Consider the following 19,736-nt stretch of genomic DNA (forward strand, 5'->3'; position numbering starts at 1 on the left):
ACATTCAAGTAACAGAAAACTGGACTGGGCTTACACAGCAGAAACTTCCAAAAATAACAAATGTATGGTTAACAGGTGCTGGAGCACTCGAAAAAAAAACAGGCAGACATATTTATCTTCTTACACTCGGGCTTTATTCAAACACGTATACTGACATCTGACAGATCCTCAGTGACGTCTTCCTCAGATGAAAAGATCTCGGTCTGTGTCACACTGTACTGTAAATTACAAGTCACTTAGTGCCGTTTATTAGCCTCGGACTGGGTGAATGTAGAGTATGTTTCTAAGTGTGTCTTGGCAATGTGAAATCATGTATTGAGCATAGCAGAGGGATAACGGTGATGGTTGTATAAAGACGGTGTGTTTAATGATGTCATGCAGGAGAGGAATGGCCAGAGCCAGACAAGAGTCCAGACAGTTGAAGGACAAACTGCCTAATGGCTCAATGTGTTGATGTGCAGTACTCACTTTTCCGTTTTGGGGAGGAATATATATATATATATATACAGTGGGGCAAAAAAGTATTTAGTCTGCCACCAATTGTGCAAGTTCTCCCACTTAAAACGATGAGAGAGGCCTGTAATTTTCATCATAGGTACACTTCAACTATGACAAACAAAATGAGAAAAAAAATCCAGAAAATCACATTGTAGGATTTTTAATTAATTTAATTGCAAATTATGGTGGAAAATAAGTATTTGGTCACCTACAAACAAGCACGATTTCTGGCTCTCACAGACCTGTAACTTCTTCTTTAAGAGGCTCCTCTGTCCTCCACTCGTTACCTGTATTAATGGCACCTGTTTGAACTTGTTATCAGTATAAAAGACACCTGTCCACAACCTCAAACAGTCACACTCCAAACTCCACTATGGCCAAGACCAATGAGCTGTCAAAGGACACCAGAAACAAAATTGTAGACCTGCACCAAGCTGGGAAGACTGAATCTGCAATAGGTAAGCAGCTTGGTTTGAAGAAATCAACTGTGGGATCTTTTTAAGTGGGAGAACTTGCACAATTGGTGGCTGACTAAATACTTTTTTGCCCCACTGTATTTACAGTGTTACTGTACTACTGTAATGTGAGACTGGTGTTAAAAACACTAGTACACAATTGTGGGAACATACACACTCACACACACACACGCACACAAACACACTCTAAAACAGCAGTATGCACAGCATTCCTGACATCTCCTCTATCCCAGGCAGGCCTTTTATGGTCACAGTGATCAATACTGCACATGTTTTATGGTGAGTCCAGGCAGGCAGCTTCAAACATTCCCATCTCTAACTCTCACTCCCTTCCTGCTCCTCTCCTCTCCTCTCACACTATAGGAGACACTAACCAGGGGTCTGAGGAGCTCCAGCTCAAGCTTCCCTATGGGCCCTGGTGAAAAGTAGTGCACAGTGTAGGGAATATGGTACCATTTAGGACACACCCTACAGTATGTCTACTAACAGCCAAGCATCCACTCCCTCCAGCGTTCAGCAGACCTGTATTGGCCTCCCTCTATCTGAGTTCCCAAACTATGAGGGGGAAGGAAGGCGCTGTGGAGCTCCTTTTAAACCTCAGCCTAAGCTCTTATTGCATGGTTGGGTTTACCTTTCAGTCCGACTCACAATGAGCCATGCACCATTGGAGCCACTTAGCAATGAAATATATATATTTTTTTTGGTGGTGTCACTCTGTGTCACTCTGTGCAGAAGGCAACCTGGCTCTGGACACCTGGCTAATGTGGGTCTGAGGTGACTCCATGCTCCACTTGTTTTGGCCAGGCCGCCTGCTGGTTTAACTGGTGCAGTTGGACTGGCTGCCTGGAGCCCACGGCTAACTTACATAGACAGGCTTCTCCTCTCCCACACACACATACATTTTAATACAGCACTACACACAACACAACACCACCACACTACACTACACTACACAATGCCATATACACACCAGAACAACACCGTTAAGTCAATACAATCTGCACCTCACACAGAGGAGGGAGGGATCACTAAGAGGATTCCCAAAAAGAGAGAGAGTGTGTGTGTGTAAAATGTGTTCTGTGATAGCTCAATTCCTATTGGGATTATTTTGGCTCCTCTCTGGTACATTTGAGCATCTTTTTCTTAGGTTTGATATCCTATTGTTTGGTTTGATATCCTACAGCCCCTCAAAATAACCCCATTTATTTCACTGTGCTGAAACTGTGTTGTTGGATTGGAACGTGTATTCTTTTGGGGTATAGCAGAGACTATAATGGATCTAATACATGTGGAGATTGCAGTCTGTCTCAATTTCAGAGAGAACACTTATTTGGATTTATGCTTTTCTATCTGTCTCCTCTCCTTCGTAATTCATCTCTGACTCCTGCTGTTGAACTTGAAGAAGCAAAGCTCATTGGTCTAACTCGACTATCTCTACATTCTCTGTCAAAATCCTCTCACTCATCCGCTTTCATGATAAGATATTGCACGCTCGTACTTCTTTGCTCTTCCTTCGAAATTTTTGAGACATGTTGGTAGACAGTACGTTATGTATAATCTCCTTTCATATTGACTAATTCTCTCTTTTTCTCTCTCTCCCCCTCTCTCATCCCTCTGTCTTCATCTCTCTCCCCTCCTCTCTCTTCATCATCCCTCTCTCTCTCTCTCCTTCCCCCCTCTCTCTTCATCCATCCCTGTCTCTCTCTTTATCTCTCCATCTCTCCCTCCATCTCTCCCCCCACCCTCTCTTTTCATCCACCCCTGTATCTCTCTCTCTCTCTCTCTCTGTTTCCATGTCTCCATGTAGAGTCTGTGAGCAGGTGAGTGCGGGACCCTGTCTGCCCCACTGTCCAGCGACATAATGAGCTGGAGCTTCCTCACGCGGCTGCTGGAGGAGATCCACAACCACTCCACCTTCGTGGGGAAGCTGTGGCTCACCGTGCTTGTCGTCTTCCGCATCGTCCTCACCGCCGTCGGGGGAGAGTCCATCTACTATGACGAGCAGAGCAAGTTCGTCTGCAACTCGGGCCAGCCGGGCTGCGAGAATGTCTGCTATGACGCCTTCGCGCCGCTATCGCACGTCCGCTTCTGGGTCTTCCAGATCATCCTGGTGGCCATGCCATCTCTCATGTACATGGGCTACGCCGTCAACAAGATCGCCCGGCTGGACGAGGACAAGGGCGGGGGAGGGTTGGCCACTGAGACAGTGGGAGGGGATGGAGGGGGCTACACCCACCGGAGGCCCAGGAAGATCTGCTTTGGGGCACGTCAGCACCGGGGCATAGAGGAGGACCAGGACCAGGACCAAGAGGATGACCCTATGATCTACGAGGTGCCTGAGCCTGAGCCTCCTCGCCGGGTCGACCCGCTGGCCCCGCGGCCCAAGCCCAAGGTACGCCATGACGGGCGGCGGCGTATCCAGGGTGATGGGCTGATGCGTATCTACGTGCTGCAGCTGGTGACTCGCACGGCGCTGGAGGCAGGCTTCCTGGCGGGCCAGTACCTGCTGTATGGCTTCCGTGTGATTCCTGTGTTCGTGTGCTCCTTCGAGCCCTGCCCCCACAGCGTGGACTGCTTCGTATCACGGCCCACAGAGAAGACCATCTTCCTGCGCATCATGTACGGTGTCACGGTGCTCTGCCTCACCCTCAACGTGTGGGAAATGCTGCACCTGGGCATCGGGACCATCTGTGACATCCTCCGCCGTCGCCGCTGCCCGCCCCAGGAGGACGAGTACCAGCTGGGGCTGCTGGGACCCAGCGTGGGGGTCTCCGTGGGGGTGCCCGGGCCGGAGCTGGGCGCAGGGGGAGGGGTGGTGGGGGATGGGGGTGCTGAGTATGTGGGGTACCCGTTCTCGTGGAACGCCCCGTCAGCTCCACCAGGCTACAACATCGTGGTGAAGCCGGAACAGATCCCTTACACTGACTTGAGCAACGCCAAGATGGCGTGCAAGCAGAACCGGGCCAACATCGCCCAGGAGGAGCAGCAGCAGTTTGGAAGCAACGAGGACAATTTCCCCACGGGAGGGGAGGTCCGCGTGGCCCTCAACAAGGACATGATCCTGCATGCCCATGACCAGCTAGAGGCAGCCATCCAGGCCTACAGCCAGCACCACAGGGCAGAGGAACACCTGGGGGACAACCATGATGACAAGCCCCAAAGCAACATCACCCAGGCACAGCCTCAGCCTCACAAGGAGCGCAAGCACCGCTTCAAACACGGCAAGGGTGGCAGCGGTGGAGAAGGGACTGGAAGCAGCAGCAACAGCAGTAGTAGCAAGTCAGGGGTGGGCAAGCCTTCTGTGTGGATTTGACCCCATACACACACAAATAGACAAACAGACACACACACACTCCAGCCCTGGCCTGAGCCAGCACTGACGGAGCCCCATATCCGTGTAGTGTATGTGTCAGTGAGGGAAGGGGTGGTCCCAAAAATGCCAGCGCCAGCCCTGAATGGAGGGCTGAGGTAGTGGGATGTCATGCTGTCTTTCTGTGGATATTTCAACACCATGTTGTGCCTTTAAAAATCCCACAAGCTGGAGGAGACTAGCCTACAGTAGTAATATGTCAGTGTGGACAGGTGAGGAGAGGTGTGTCAAGAGCACTAGGGATTTTTCAGCAGGCAGTTGTGTGTCTGGGTTGTCGCTGTCTAACCTACAAGACCCCAACACAACTCTCTGAAACAGTCTCTAGTATTTCTGAACTCTTCCAGTTCTGAAGCAGACACTTGTTCTCTGTTGTTTCCCTACTGTCCCGTCTTCCAGTAGCCTGACGACTCACACTAAATTATTCTGTAGTTCGCTGCATACTTTAGTCTGAGCCTGCCATTATTGAAGTCGTTTGTGGTGACGAAGGGCACGTGGGGCATTGTACAAACAAAGTCATTAGCGATTGGATCGTCTCTAACCAATCAGAGTCCATGAGGAATTTTCAAACTGAATGTGTTGGCATTCGGTGAAGGGTTGGGTAGGTACTCAGATCCAGACTCATTGAGGAGAAGAAACTAAAGTCTGTGGGTGTGGTGTCGCGTTTGGCCGGAGCAAGGATTCTGGGCAGCCAGACAAGTCTTCCAGAGGATATTGGGCTGAGAAAATTACTAAATCGTTATCACCATCTCTTTTTTGGGATTTCTGATCCATTTATTTATATCCCGTCCATTCTCTTGGTGATCCTGATTTCCATGTCACATTTTGATCAAGATAATCTGCTGGCTGACTTTCTGCAAAGTCACAGACTTCATAATACATTGGCATCAGAATGAATGGACATCATAATGCAATGACATTGCAATACAAAAGACCGTATAAAACAATGACTTTTAATGCAATGACATCATAATGCAATGAATGACATTGTAATACAAGGGCAGTATAAAACAACGACTGTATAATGCAATGACATCATAATGCAATGAATGACATCATAATACAAAGACAGTATAAAACAATTACTTTTAATGCAATGACATCATAATGCAATGACTTCCTAATGCAGGGATAATATTGAAAAGGTCAATCACAATGTAGATGTTCAAATTCCCTGAAGGCTATTGTCTGTCTATTTTCTCTCCAAGGTCACTGATGTTTAATGTGTGTGTGACTTTATATTTGACCCAGGCCAAGTCTTTGAGTGCATGTATCTTCCAGGTGGAGGGACTGATCATGGCTTGATCAGATGAAAGTGGTCAGGGAGATGGTTGATGGAGACAGTCTGGTGAAGAGGGCTACTCTCGTAGCCACTGGAGTTCTCCTCCTTCACAATGTGTATGAGAAGCAATTATTCTCACCATTAATTATTACCATTTATTGACAACTCCCTGTGTAAACCTGCACTCTTTTCACTTTATTTTCTCTGTGTTTCTCTGTCACTAGTTCTCTCCATTTTGGACCTGTGTAAGGTTTTCTCAGTACTGGGTTGACATTTTATCTGTCTGGTTATTGAGTGCCCCCTGGTGGTACAGCTTTTAAACTAAGGATTTATCATCCCGTTAGTACAATATTACTTACTTTAATTTGGTATCTTCCTAGTACTTACTAATTTCGAGTTACCAATGATCACCCAACATTCCAAACACCTGAAGTTAGTCTCTTCAGTTACACAGGAGCCCACTGTTTCCTTTTCAACCTCTTCCTTCCAAGAGCCTTCCTCACAGTGTTCAATATGAGACCAACAAGGCTGGAATAAAAACAGCTCTCCAAGCTAGCCGTGTTGATGAAGATCTGCCTCTCTGTTCTCCTCCGTCCAAGTATTTCTCTGAACTGCCATATAGGCTGTGTCCCAAATAGCGCCCTACTCCCTATGGGCCCTGGTCAAAAGTACTGCAATATATAGGGAATAGGGTGCCATTTGGGATGAAGCTATAGAGACCAAACACTGTTAGTGTGATGACGGCAGCGTCACTGCCATTGCCAAGACAACGTTAGGCTACTATGCAGCCAGGTTGTCATGTAGCTTTGCTAAGGAATACTGTGGCCATGCTACCTGAATCACAAAGGAGAAGAACCTGTGTGCTGTATGTAAGACCAATCCTTTGTATTTTTTTGTAAAAGTCGCTCTGTTTTCTATTATGTGTAAGTGTGTTTTGGTGTTTTGGGAGGTCTAATGTAGCAGAAGTTAAATTGGTTTCCGTTTTCTTTTTTTTGACCAGTGGTGTTTTTCAAACAAAACTTTTTTTTTTCTTCAATAAAGATTTTTAAAATAAACAATAAAGATTGTTTTTACAGATAATTTCTTATATAATTGTTTTTCTTTCATTGGATTCAAATTGTACAAATAATATATTTTTATAGGTACAATAGTTGTGTATCATGTTGTTGATGTGTAAAATAAAAAATGTAATTGCCAAATGTATCCTTGTTTGTAAATAGACTCGTATTTGCCATGTAGCAAACTTCTGGGCCCATATTCAGAAATCATCTCAGGGTAGAAGTGCTGATCTACATATGCCATGTAGCAAACTTCTGGGCCCATATTCAGAAATCATCTCAGGGTAGAAGTGCTGATCTACATATGCCATGTAGCAAACTTCTGGGCCCATATTCAGAAATCATCTCAGGGTAGAAGTGCTGATCTACATATGCCATGTAGCAAACTTCTGGGCCCATATTCAGAAATCATCTCAGGGTAGAAGTGCTGATCTACATATGCCATGTAGCAAACTTCTGGGCCCATATTCAGAAATCATCTCAGGGTAGAAGTGCTGATCTACATATGCCATGTAGCAAACTTCTGGGCCCATATTCAGAAATCATCTCAGGGTAGGAGTGCTGATCTAAGATCAGTTTGTCCTTTTAGATTGTAATTACACTCAGTGTACAAAACGTTAAGAACACCTGCTCTATCCATGACATAGACTGACCAGCTGAATCCAGGTGAAAGTTATGATCCAATATTAATCCCACTTGTTAAATCCACTTCAATCAGTGTAGATGAAGGGGAGGAGTTTTAAGCTATGAGACAATTGAGACATGGATTGTGTATGTGTGCCATTCAGAGAGTGAATGGGCAAGACCAAATATTTAAGTGCCTTTGAATAGGGTATGGTAGTAGATGCCAGGCGCACTGGTTTGTGTCGAGAACTGCAACGCTTTTGGGTTTGATGCTCAACAGTCTCCCGTGTGTATCAAGAATGGTCCACCACCCAAACCGCATACAGTCAACAAAAGTTCTGAGTAGTGCTGACCAGCTGTGTGTATAGGAGCGTGCCAGGTTTTGGGCATGGGGGAGAAACTGCCAAATCTTTCTTAGCTCTGCTCGACAGTAACTTTTCCCAATTTTAGGACTAATAATCCTGCTCTTTCTGTCCGAGTTGTACTGTTGGTTCACTATGGGTAGACCTTTCTCCTGATAGGCCTCTCTTAAATCTCACTAACCTATGTAAATCAATCAATTAATCAAATTGATTTATAAAGCCCTTTTACATCAGCCGATGTCACAAAGTGCATTGCAGAAACCCAGCCTAAAACCCTAAACAGCAAGCAATGCAGATATAGAAGCCAACTAACAGTACTTCATAACCTATAGTAAGCAATTCAAACGAGAAAAAAAAGCATTCCTTGTAAGTAATAATCCTAAAGCCTATTGTACATGTTCAGTGCCACGTGTCCATGGTTATAAGGCAGCCAACAGGCAGGCATAAATCACAGGAAGGACTCCGTCCAGTCAGCTTCTCTTCTGGCAGTGATTGGCTGATTGGTATGGACGCCAGGCAACCACTCACTCTGCTCTGATCCCAGCAAGCCGCAGGTGTTATATCAACCGCCCAATGAAATGAAATCACATTTTATTGGTCGCATACACATATTTTGCAGATATTAACGCAAGTGCAGCAAAATGCTTATGTTTCTAGCTCCAAAAGTGCAGTAATACCTGACAATACAAAACAATAGATACAAATCCTTCAAAAAATGACGAAAGGAATTAAGAAATATCAGAACGAGCAATGTCAGATTCAGGAATATAAATATTTCTGTGTATAGACATTATGGACTGTATATGAATAGAAAAGGTGTGTACAGCCGTAGTTATATAGGATAAGCTTTGACTAGAACACAGTATATACATATGAAGTGGGTAAAACAGCATGTAAACATGATTCAAATGACCAGTGTTCCATGACCATCTACAGTGCATTCGGAAAGTATTCAGACCCCTTCCCTTTCTCCCCATTTTGTTACATTACAGGCTTATGAGACTTAAATTGAGCTCAGGTGCATCCTGTTTCCATTGATCATCTTTGAGATGTTTCTACAACTTGATTGGAGTCCACCTGTGGTAAATTCAATTGATTGGACATGATTTGGAAAGGCCTACACTTTTCTATATACAATGCATTCATTAAATATTTAGACCCCTTCCCCTTTTCCACATTTTGTTACATTACAGCATTATTCTAAAATGAGTTAAATAAAAAAATCCTCATTCCTAGAGCTGGCCGCCTTGCCAAACTGAGCAATCGGGGGAGAAGGGCCTTGGTCAGGGAAGTGACCAAGAATCCAATGGTCACTCTGACAGAGCTCCAGAGTTCCTCAACCATCTCTGCAGCACTCCATCAATCAGACATTTATGGTATTGTGGCCAGATGGAAGCCACTCCTCAGTAAAAGGCACATGACAGCATGTTTGGAGTTTACCAAAAGGCACCTAATGGACTCTCAGACCATGAGAAACAAGATTCTCTGGTCTGATGAAACCAAGATTGAACTCTTTGGCCTGAATGCCAAGTGTCACGTCTGGCGGAAACCTGGCAAGATCCCTACGGTGAAGCATGGTGGTGGCAGCATCATGCTGTGGGGATGTTTTTCAGCGGCAGGGACTGGGAGACCAGTCAGGATCGAGGGAAAGATGAACAGAGCAAAGTACAGAGAGATCCTTGATGAAAACCTGCTCCAGAGTGCTCAGGACCTCAGACTGGGGCGAAGGTTCACTTTCCAACAGACAACAACTCTAAGCACACAACCAAGACAAAGCAGAAGTGGCTTCGGGACAAGTCTCTGAATGTCCTTGAGTGGTCCAGCCAGAGCCCGGACTTGAACCGGATCTAACATCTCTGGAGTGACCTGAAAATAGCTGTGCAGCAACACTCCCCACACAACCTGACATAGCTTGAGAGGATCAGCAGGGAAGCATGGGAGAAACTCCCCAAATACAGGTGTGCCAAGCTTTTAGCGTCATACCCAAGAACACTCAAGGCTGTAATCGCTGCCAAAGGTGCTTTAACAAAGTACTGAGTAAAGGGTCTGAATACTTATGTAAATTTGATATTTCAGGTTTGTATTATTTATTTATATCTTAAAAAACTGTTTTAGCTTTGTCGTTATGGGGCATTGTGTTTAGATTGATGAAGGGAAAAAACAATTTAATACATTTTAGAATAAGGCTGTAAAGTAACAAAATGTGGAAAAAGTCAAGAGGTGTGAATATTTTCAGAATGCACTGTACATAGGGCAGCAGCATCTAAGGTGTAGGATAGAGTACTGGGTGGTAGCCGGCTAGTAGCAGTCTGATGGCCTGGAGATAGAAGCTGTTTTTCAGTCTCTCTATCCCAGCTTTGATACAACTGTCTCGGCCTTCTTGATAGTAGCAGGGTGAAAAGGCCGTGGCTCAGGTGGCTGAGGTCCTTGATGATCTTCAATGTCAATCTCTCGCCTCCTTTTTTTTTTTTACAAGGCAATCAGCCCGCATTACATCCAGCACGGGAGAAAAAATGTTTTTTTTTCATTTAGATCCATTTAGTTTCAGTTACTTTAAGGGTCATTCTTGAATTACTGTGGCATTTGGGCAATGCATTTCAAAAATAAAAAATACATTTTTCTCTATATATTTGTTTTTACATTTGGGTACATTTTCCCATTCTGAATCAACTAATATGGTATATTAATAACTTTAAATCATTTTTACCATTATGATAACATTGTGCCACCAGTAGGAGTAGTAGCAATGATGGTGACACCAATGAGACATTTTAGGTAAATGAGGATTTTCTAAAATGGAGACCACAAGTGCTCAAATCTAAGTGAATCAATCCTTTAAAAACAATTTCCCTTCATTTAAATTGACTTATGCCACATTCGCGTGCTAGTCAGAACAAGGAAACTCTGAAATGTCTAACAGGTTGTAGTTATACACGTGCCCATGTTCCACCAGTTAGCAAGTTGGAAATGTCAGTTTCCTACTTCCGACTAGCATGTGAATGCAGCATAACACCAAGTGACACTTTGTATTTAGACACACCAAGTTATCAATGGAATCCTCAAATTTATGACATACTAAAATGGTATGATTAGCTAATAATTTTCTTTAATACATAGACCCCTCTCCCGATAACAGTTTGCCAATGGAGAGAATGCTCAAGGTCCTTGATATCCTTGCAATCAGTGATTTTAAAGGCGGTAACACCAATGGCATAAAACTGAGGGCCAACCCACCCGAGTGGCGCAGCGCTCTAAGGCACTGCATCGCAGTGCTAGAGGCATCACTACAGTCCTGGGTTCGATCCCAGGCTGTATCACAACCGGCCGTGATCGGGAGTCCCATAGGTCGGCGCACAATTGTCCGGTTAGGGTAGGGTTTGGCCGGGTGGGCTTTACTTGGCTAATTGCGCATTAGCGGGCCGGGCGCTTGCAGGCTGACCCCCGGTTGTCAGTTGAATGTTGAGTGTTTCCTCTGACAATTTGGTGCTTCTGGATTAAGGGAAGGGGTTAAGAAGCGTGGTTTTGCGGGTCATGTTTCGGAGGATGCATGACTTGACCTTCGCCTCCCGAACCCGTTGGGGAGTTGCAGCGATGAGACAAGATTGAAATTGGGGGGTAAAATAATAACAAATAATAATAAGCTGAGGGACTCACATTATACTAGTACAATAGTTTTTATTTGAATTGCCTTCTTTGTTTTTATTCATTTTATTCATATATTAATACTTTTGTTCACTGTCTAGCATTCAAAATGATAGATATCTCTAAATACCTAAAACATCACCTCTATACATCACTAGTGGGACAAACGAATTTGCAAGCCATCAGTAGTTTCTATAATACATACAAATAAATACATTGCAGTATAAAGGACTTACATGTTTTGTTACTAAATAACAGTTAAATAAAACGGAACATTTATTTTTTGTCATGTTTTGTCATGTTTTTGTTTTTACATGGTGCCAAAATCAAGAGGCAGCATCTGCCACCGCAATTCAAGAATGACCCCTAAAGAGGCAGGGGGAGAGCTGGGCCCCTCTTTGAAATCAAACTGTGTACAGTATATAGACTAAATGCCACAGAGAAAAGGCCCAGACTGGGTTCAAAGTGCTTGGGTGCGTTAGGGGCCCTTACAGGGTCTGTAGAGGCTCGACAGTGGCTCTATAGGGGCCTAGAGTCTATGTATGCATCCCAAATGGCACCCTATTCCCTATATAGTGCACTACTTTTCAGGTGCCATTTTGGGATGTATCCTGTATAAGCTGTGTGCAGTAGGGGGAAGCTGTCTCTATGTGGCCCCAGCCAGCAGAACCTCAGTGGGACCCGGTCCCAGGCAGTATAGGGGCCATCTCAGAGAGAAGGAAGGCTGAGGCCCCATCTGCTCCACATCTGAGCATCAGTCAGTGCGGACTGGGGTGACTGATGGCTCCAAGATGGGGCCTGTGTGGTTTGGATTTGTGTGCATGTGTACGTTCATGTAGGGGCGGACTGGCCACCTAGCATTTCAGGCAAATGCCAGATGGGCTGGTCCATTTTTAGCTCAGTGTGCTTATCTAACTTTTGTGCAAAATTATAATTATCTGGATAATAATGGGGGCCTCAAGGAACAAAATGGGCCGATGTGGGGGCCTCAAGAAAGAAACCGGTTTGGTGTCCTCAAGGAAAATAATTATCCGGTGTGTTATACAGTGCACACATTTTGTTTTGTTACAGCCTGAATTCAAAATGGGTTAAATATTTTTCACCAAATATCACCCATTTACACACAATACCCCATGATGACAAAGTGAAAACATGTTTTTGAAATGTTTGCAAATATATTGAAAATTAAATACAGAAATATCAAATTTACATAAGTTTTCACACCCCTGAGTAAATTATTTATTTTAACTTTATTTAACTAGGCAAGTCAGTTAAGAACAAATTCTTATTTTCAATGACCGCCTAGGAACAGTGGGTTAACTGCCTGTTCAGGGGAAGAGCAAGAGATTTGTACCTTGTCAGCTCGGGGGTTTGAACTTGTTACATTCTGGTTGCTAGGCCAACACTCAAACCACTAGGCTACCCTGCCACCCTCCAAATACATGTTAGAATCACATTTGGCAGCGATTACAGTTGTGAGTCTTTCTGGGTTGGTCTCTAGGATCTTTGCACACCTGGATAGTACAATATTTGCATATTATTCTTTTTAATTCTTCAAATTCTTCAAGCTATATCACCCATTTTCAAGTCTTGCTGTAGCTTTTCAAGACGATTTAAGTCAAAACTGTAACTAGGCCACTCAGGAACATTCAATATTGTCCTGGTAAGCAACTCCAGTGTACATTTGGTCTTATGTTTTAGTTTATTGTCCTTCTGAAAGGTGAATTTGTCTTCCAGTGTCTGCTGGAAAGCAGACTGAACAACAAAGGGGTTCATAACAAAGGGGCTGCATACTTATTGACTCAAGAGATTTCAGCTTTTCATTTGTAAATTAAAATGTATAACAATGTCTCAAAATATAATTGCACTTTGACATTATGGTGTATTGTGTGTAGGCCAGTGACACAAACTATCAATTTAATCCATTTTAAATTCAGGCTGTAACACAATAACATTTAGAAAAAGTCAAGGAGTGTGAATACTTTCTGAAGGCACTGTAAATGCCAGGGCCAATTTCGGGTCCTCATCCGCCCCTGCATGCTTGAATGTGTGTGTGTGTGTGTGTGCAAGTGGATTTGGGCACTCTTCCTGACTCTGTGTCAACATGGTCTCAACATAGTCCCATGGTGCTTGGTGAGTGGGGTTGGAACTAGATGGCGACGGTATTCAGCAGAAGTGCAGATGTGACACATCGCTTTCCCAGCACTTTTCATTCCAGCAGGAGACATAATGGCTTGTGATTGGCCTTGTAGGCTGTTTGTCTAACTGTGTGGGTTCTACATTAGACAGATACTTTTCTCAGACGTCACATTGTGTTGATGTCAGGCCCAGAATATAAACTGAAAAAAATAAAAGATCTCCAGTCAGACTGAATCAAAATGAAGTTTTGTCAACTGTGTCTACTCATCAGGAGGCTACATTATCTTCCTTCAGCATGTGTCTGTTGATGTCTATGTAGTTGAACCCTTTATGTACCCTTTACGCAGGGATCTATTTGTCTGATGATGGGTAGTCTGTTAGAGGTCCTCTATGTTTGTCTAAGTCACCTTTTGGGGATTTCATCACAAACCAACAATAGAAAAGCACCGTTTCATAAATAACATAATAACATTTGTGTTTTCTAGCCTTTTGTAAAGGATGTTTCTGAGAGTTACAGTTTGGTATCCCCATCAATGTACTGTATGTCTCCCTGATGCCTGTCTCTTCAGTATAGAAACACCACATCGCCAGAACAAGACAAGACTGACATGGACTTTTGGGATGTTGTTGTATTGTCCTCTTACTGTCAGTCGCGTTCCCGTTTGATTTTGATTGGTGGAGAGCAACGGGCTGTACGGTCCTATCAGAAGGATTACAGTCTTACAGGCTGATGCTGTGTCACTATTCCAGGGACCCATGAAGCAGACGGGCCTAATATGTCACTTCTTCTCATGTCAGCTATGTCATATTTATTTGGCAGTTGTTAATTTGGTGACAGTTGAGTTTCAGGTTGGTATGAGAACATTTCAATCCTTGAGGGAGGCCTTGATTGACTGTCACAGAGGCCCCACTGGTATAAAGCCATTCTTAAAATAGAGGGGATTTTCTATTTGCAATCAGCTTGCTTATAATATCATTAATCATACAACAATGCACCAGTCGGAGACGGAGCGGAGCTGAGAGCAGCAGTTGGCTCTACACTGAGGTCACAGTCCACATGAATGGAATCTCATGAACCCATGTTCTTGAACTGCAACATGTGAGGACCACTGCTTTCAAACAGTAACAAAAGTCTTTTCCTATTATATGTCCTCGCTGACTGAATTGGCAGTAAATAAGCTATGTTACAGGGATGCAAACTGGTGAGGGCCCAAAAAGGTGGGACTTTTTTTTTTTGCACTGAAACATGCAAAAATTCCATGCTACGGGGAAATGCAGGTTTTAACTAATTAAACAACAAATAATATGATCCACATGGTCAGGTTCTGTGTGTAAAATAAAAAGTGGTTAATGTGAACCTAACTCACAGCTAAAAAAATTGAAAGAATTTGTATTTATTATGGATCCCCATTAGCTGCACTCTACCTGGGGCCCAGCAAAATTAAGGCAGTTTATACCATTTTTAAAACATTACAATACATTCAGACTGTGTGCCCTCAGGCCCCTACTCCACCACTACCACATATATACAGTACAAAAGCCATGTGTAAGTGTGTGTATAATGCGTATGCTATCGTGTGTGTGTGTGTGTCTGTCCCTATGTTTGTGTTGCTTCACAGTCCCCACTGTTCCATAAGGTGTTTGTTTTTTAAAATCAAATTGTACTGCTTGCATGAGTTACTTGATGTGGAATAGAATTCCATCTAGTCATGGTTCTATTTAATACTGTGCACCTTCCATAGTCTGTTCTGGACTTGGGGACTGTGAAGAGACCTCTTGTGGCATGTTTTGTGGGGTATGCATAGGTGTCTGAGCTGTGCTCCAGTGGTTCAAACAGACAGCTCGGTGCATTCAACATGTCAATACCTCTCATAAATACATGCAGTCATGAAGTCAATCTCTCCTCCACTTTCAGCCAGGAGAGATTGACATGCACATTATGAATATTAGCTCTCTGTGTACATCAAAGGGCCAGCCATGCTGCCCTGTTCTGAACCAATTGCAATTTTTCCTAAGTCCTTTTTTTGTGGCACCTGACCACACGACTGAACAGTAATCCAGGTGCAACAACATTAGGGCCTGTAGGACCTGCCTACAGGTAGAGCAGCGCCTTATCATAGACATACTTCTCTCCATCTTAGCTACTGTTGTATCAATATGTTTTGACCATGACAGTTTACAATCCAGGGCTAAAGAAAGCAATCCGATGTTATTTGTTGCCTAGACTTTACTACAAATGACACTCAAGTCTTGAAAAAAAAAATACACTAATATTACAGTTAGTCATGACAGCCTTTATAATATAACGCTTGTGACCACACACATCTAAATATTGCACTATTTTTGCTCTATTATAGCGGCCACTGTAGACATCGATCAAGTGCACAAGGCTACATGTGTGCAAAAATAACATTCACAGAGTAAAACAATTCAAAAGTGGTACTGTCAAGTTCAACACAACAAAAGCAATATCTTTGGGCTACACTGCGTTAATACATTGTACACGTTCTGCCTGTGGACATCTGTTCTACAATGTGTCAGCAGAGCATGATGCCCTTTCTTGGCATAATTGATCTTTCAGGCAAAGAGTACACCTGCCATACCCCTTTCATCCACTGTATTGAAAAAGTGAGAAAGAGGGAAGTGTGTGGTGTTCCTTTCACCTTTATAGTGACATCCAGCTCCAGCTACACTTCATGCAACGCCTCATTTTCACCCCATTCTCTCATTCTGAAAATTAACCACATACTGTAGAGGGAAAACATTAGTTCACAAGATAGTAGTTAGTTCGTTAACATTTCACGCAGATTGACAGGGTCCAGTATGCAAATAACGCGTTATAACTTGAGGAACGAACGGCAAGGAGTCGTACAACGTCACCAGTTAATACTATAGCGAATTGGTTAGGTTACTAACGTTAGCTCATCTGTTGTTGTAACTTTAGCTAACACCATAAACTCAATTATTTGATCAGTTAAGTTGGCTAATGTTGCTCAATATATCTGACTAGCTAACGGATAATTCGATCCAGCAAGCAAGATACTTAACAATACTTGTTCCACCACAATTTCTCCCTCAACTCAAACTTTCCAAATGCCAGTTGTTTTTCGGTTACAGTTCATGAAGTACGCAACGTCACCTTCTCACCCCGGTCTCCTTACCTAATCGCTGCTTGCTGTGCGTTAACCGACAAAAAACTGCCTTCCCACTCTCCCGATGTCTCTTCAGTCGCGTGCGGCTTTCTGCCATGTGAACGATTGGCTGAGCCTTGGATACAGCATGTATTACTCCAAACGCGCATCACTCGTTCTCATACAGCTTGTAATCATCCCCCCCCCACCCACCCACCCACCTACCCACCCACCTACCTACCCACCCACCTCATAGCTTGGTTTTTGCTCTGACATGCACTGTCAACTGTGGGACATCATATACATTTACATTTAAGTCATTTAGCAGACGCTCTTATCCAGAGCGACTTACAAATTGGTGAATTCACCTTCTGACATCCAGTGGAACAGCCACTTTACAATATCTCCTCAGACAGGTAGGATGTAAAGGCTGACAAAACGGCAGTGCAAGACATGTTCTCCATCTCTGCTGTGGGTGGTGAGCAGAGGTAGAAAGAGGGCTCTGGATGGATAGGTGTTATAGCAGCATGGACAGCATGGACATTGCCATTGAGGGCTATGACGAGCCATTTTTCTACCTCTATGGTGAGGGCATTAAAAGTGAGCCATAGTCATCCATCAGAGACGGGCATGTTCACATGACACCAGATGTCCCAGCCCAGCGCCAGCCAGTCAACACAGGTGTGCGCTGTTGCTGTGAGTCACATTCCTGTTGTCTATGACTGGAGGAGGGAGTCTGTCTGTCTGTGGCTGGTTTGAGGTCAAGTCATACTAACTGTACCAGGCTATTATCAGTGGAAGGAAAGGGGAGTTACAGAAGTACAGATCTGGCAACAGAGTTATGCCAGAAAGGGGAGGAAGATTTAGCTAGTCTTTAAAATACTTTACATTGTTATTCCCTCTCTTGCTCGAGGAGCAGTGTGTGTGTGTGTCACTCCTGGTGTTCTGTTCGAGGGAGAGGCTCCCCAATGCCACAGTCTTCCCATTTCTCAGAAGCGCTCTTGAAAACGGCAAGGAGACGAATGTTCTTTTATCAGAAATAATATGATAGGAACCAGTAACCCTGACGACGAAACCAGATGATTATATTAGCATAAACAGAAACTGATCTTGAGACATTTGGCGACCATGAGGGTACAGACTTACTGCACCAAGCATGACAGCACTGTTTCAACATGAATGTTCCCTTCAGAGGCCAGTGTTGTCTTTAGGAACAATAGCGCCACCTACAGGCAAATGTCTATGCACAGACCCTGACAGACGCTTATAGCTTCAGAGTTATATTTTTCCCATTCTCCATTTCCTAGTATATTTATATAATGAGGGCGTAGATGCTCAAGGATGTTTGTGTTTGTGATGCGTGGGTGAACTCTGTTTCCTGAAACCTGAACCTAACCCACTACTTTCACAGCTCTACGCTGCAGCATCCATTCACAGAGAGAGATACTGCTGGCTCCATATCACGGTTACTATGTACAGAAAAGTAGTATCAAAAAACTATGATCTAAAAAGACACAGGAAGTGAGACAGACTTGCCTTTAAAAGCTGCTGCTGTAACTTTCTCCAGATGCAGCATCACACTACGATTGAAACCAGTGAAGCCTGAACGAATCTAACAGAGCCAGGAGCAGGTGAACTACAGACTACCAGACAGAAGGCCGGGCATTAGAACAGACATCTGAAGTCTGGTGTAGCTAGAACACCACTATCGCCCATCATCATCACCACTATCGTCATCACTCTTCGTATCATCATTGGACATGATAGAGTGAAAATGGGAGACTGTAGAGGTAGAGGGAGGCAATGAGGGAGAGATGGAGGGAGGAGTGGAAAAGAGAAGGGCTTGGTGTAGCAGTTGGGCAAGGGATGAGGGACATGCGATGGAGCAATGGCGGGAGGACTAACGAGTGAGGTAAGGAGGGAGGAACGTGACAAAGGGTGGAGTGAAGGGAGAGAGGAGGCTTGTGTAAGAGATGAGGAGAGGGAGGTGGGAGAGTTGAGGAAAAGAGAGGTTAAAATCTCTGGCCAACTCTCTTCTCTGTATACATCAATGATGTTGTTCTTGCTGCTGGTGATTCTCTGATCCACCTCTACGCAGACGATACCATTCTGTATACTTCTGGCCCTTCTTTGGACACTGTGTTAACAACCCTCCAGACAAGCTTCAATGCCATACAACTCTCCTTCCGTGGCCTCCAACTGCTCTTAAATACAAGTAAAACTAAATGCATGCTCTTCAACCGATCGCTGCCTGTACCTGCCCGCCCGTCCAGCATCACTACTCTGGACTGTTCTGACTTAGAATATGTGAACATCTACAAATACCTAGGTGTCTGGTTAGACTGTAAACTCTCCTTCCAGACTCACATCAAACATCTCCAATCCTGAGTCAAATCTAGAATTGGCTTCCTATTTCGCAACAAAGCATCCTTCACTCATGCTGCCAACATACCCTCGTAAAACTGACCATCCTACCAATCCTCGACTTCGGCGATGTAATTTACAAAATAGCCTCCAATACCCTACTCAATAAATTGGATGCAGTCTTTCACAGTGCCATCTGTTTTGTCACCAAAGCCCTATATACTACCCACTACTGCGACCTGTACGCTCTCGTTGGCTGGCCCTCGCTTCATACTTGTCGCCAAACCCACTAGCTCCAGGTCATCTACAAGACCCTGCTAGGTAAAGTCCCCCTTATCTCAGCTCGCTGGTCACCATAGCAGCACCCATCTGTAGCACGCGCTCCAGCAGGTATATCTCTCTGGTCACCCCCAGAACCAATTTTTCCTTTGGCCGCCTGCCTTCCAGTTCTCTGCTGGCAATGACTGGAACGAACTCCAAAAATCTCTGAAACTGGAAACACTTATCTCCCTCACTAGCTTTAAGCACCAGCTGTCAGAGCAGCTCACAGATTACTGCACCTGTACATAGTCCATCTATAATTTAGCCCAAACAACTACCTCTTCCCCTACTGTATTTATTTATTTATTTACTTTGCTCCTTTGCACCCAATTATTTTTATTTCTACTTTGCACATTCTTCCACTGCAAATCTACCATTCCAGTGTTTTACTTACTATATTGTATTTACTTCGCCACCATGGCCTTTTTTTTGCCTTTACCTCCCTTATCTCACCTCATTTGCTCACATTGTA

The 19,736-nt window shown here is 44.1% G+C and overlaps 1 protein-coding gene across 1 annotated transcript; it reads left to right on the forward strand.

The window, feature by feature from the left end:
* The first annotated feature begins 2,834 nt into the window (after window positions 1-2,834).
* On the forward strand, window positions 2,835-6,670 carry LOC135555756 (gap junction gamma-1 protein-like). Its single transcript, XM_064988457.1, has one exon. The coding sequence runs from the start codon at window positions 2,836-2,838 to the stop codon at window positions 4,285-4,287; it is 1,452 nt and encodes a 483-aa protein (XP_064844529.1). The 5' UTR covers window position 2,835; the 3' UTR covers window positions 4,288-6,670.
* Window positions 6,671-19,736: the final 13,066 nt, after the last annotated feature.

The sequence above is a fragment of the Oncorhynchus masou genome, chromosome 15 (genome assembly GCF_036934945.1).
Source record: "Oncorhynchus masou masou isolate Uvic2021 chromosome 15, UVic_Omas_1.1, whole genome shotgun sequence".
Lineage (NCBI taxonomy): Eukaryota > Metazoa > Chordata > Actinopteri > Salmoniformes > Salmonidae > Oncorhynchus > Oncorhynchus masou.

Coding starts and splice junctions, on each gene's coding strand:
- LOC135555756 (XM_064988457.1), top strand. CDS start 2,836: ATGAGCTGGAGCTTCCTCACGCGGCTGCTGGAGGAGATCCACAACCAC.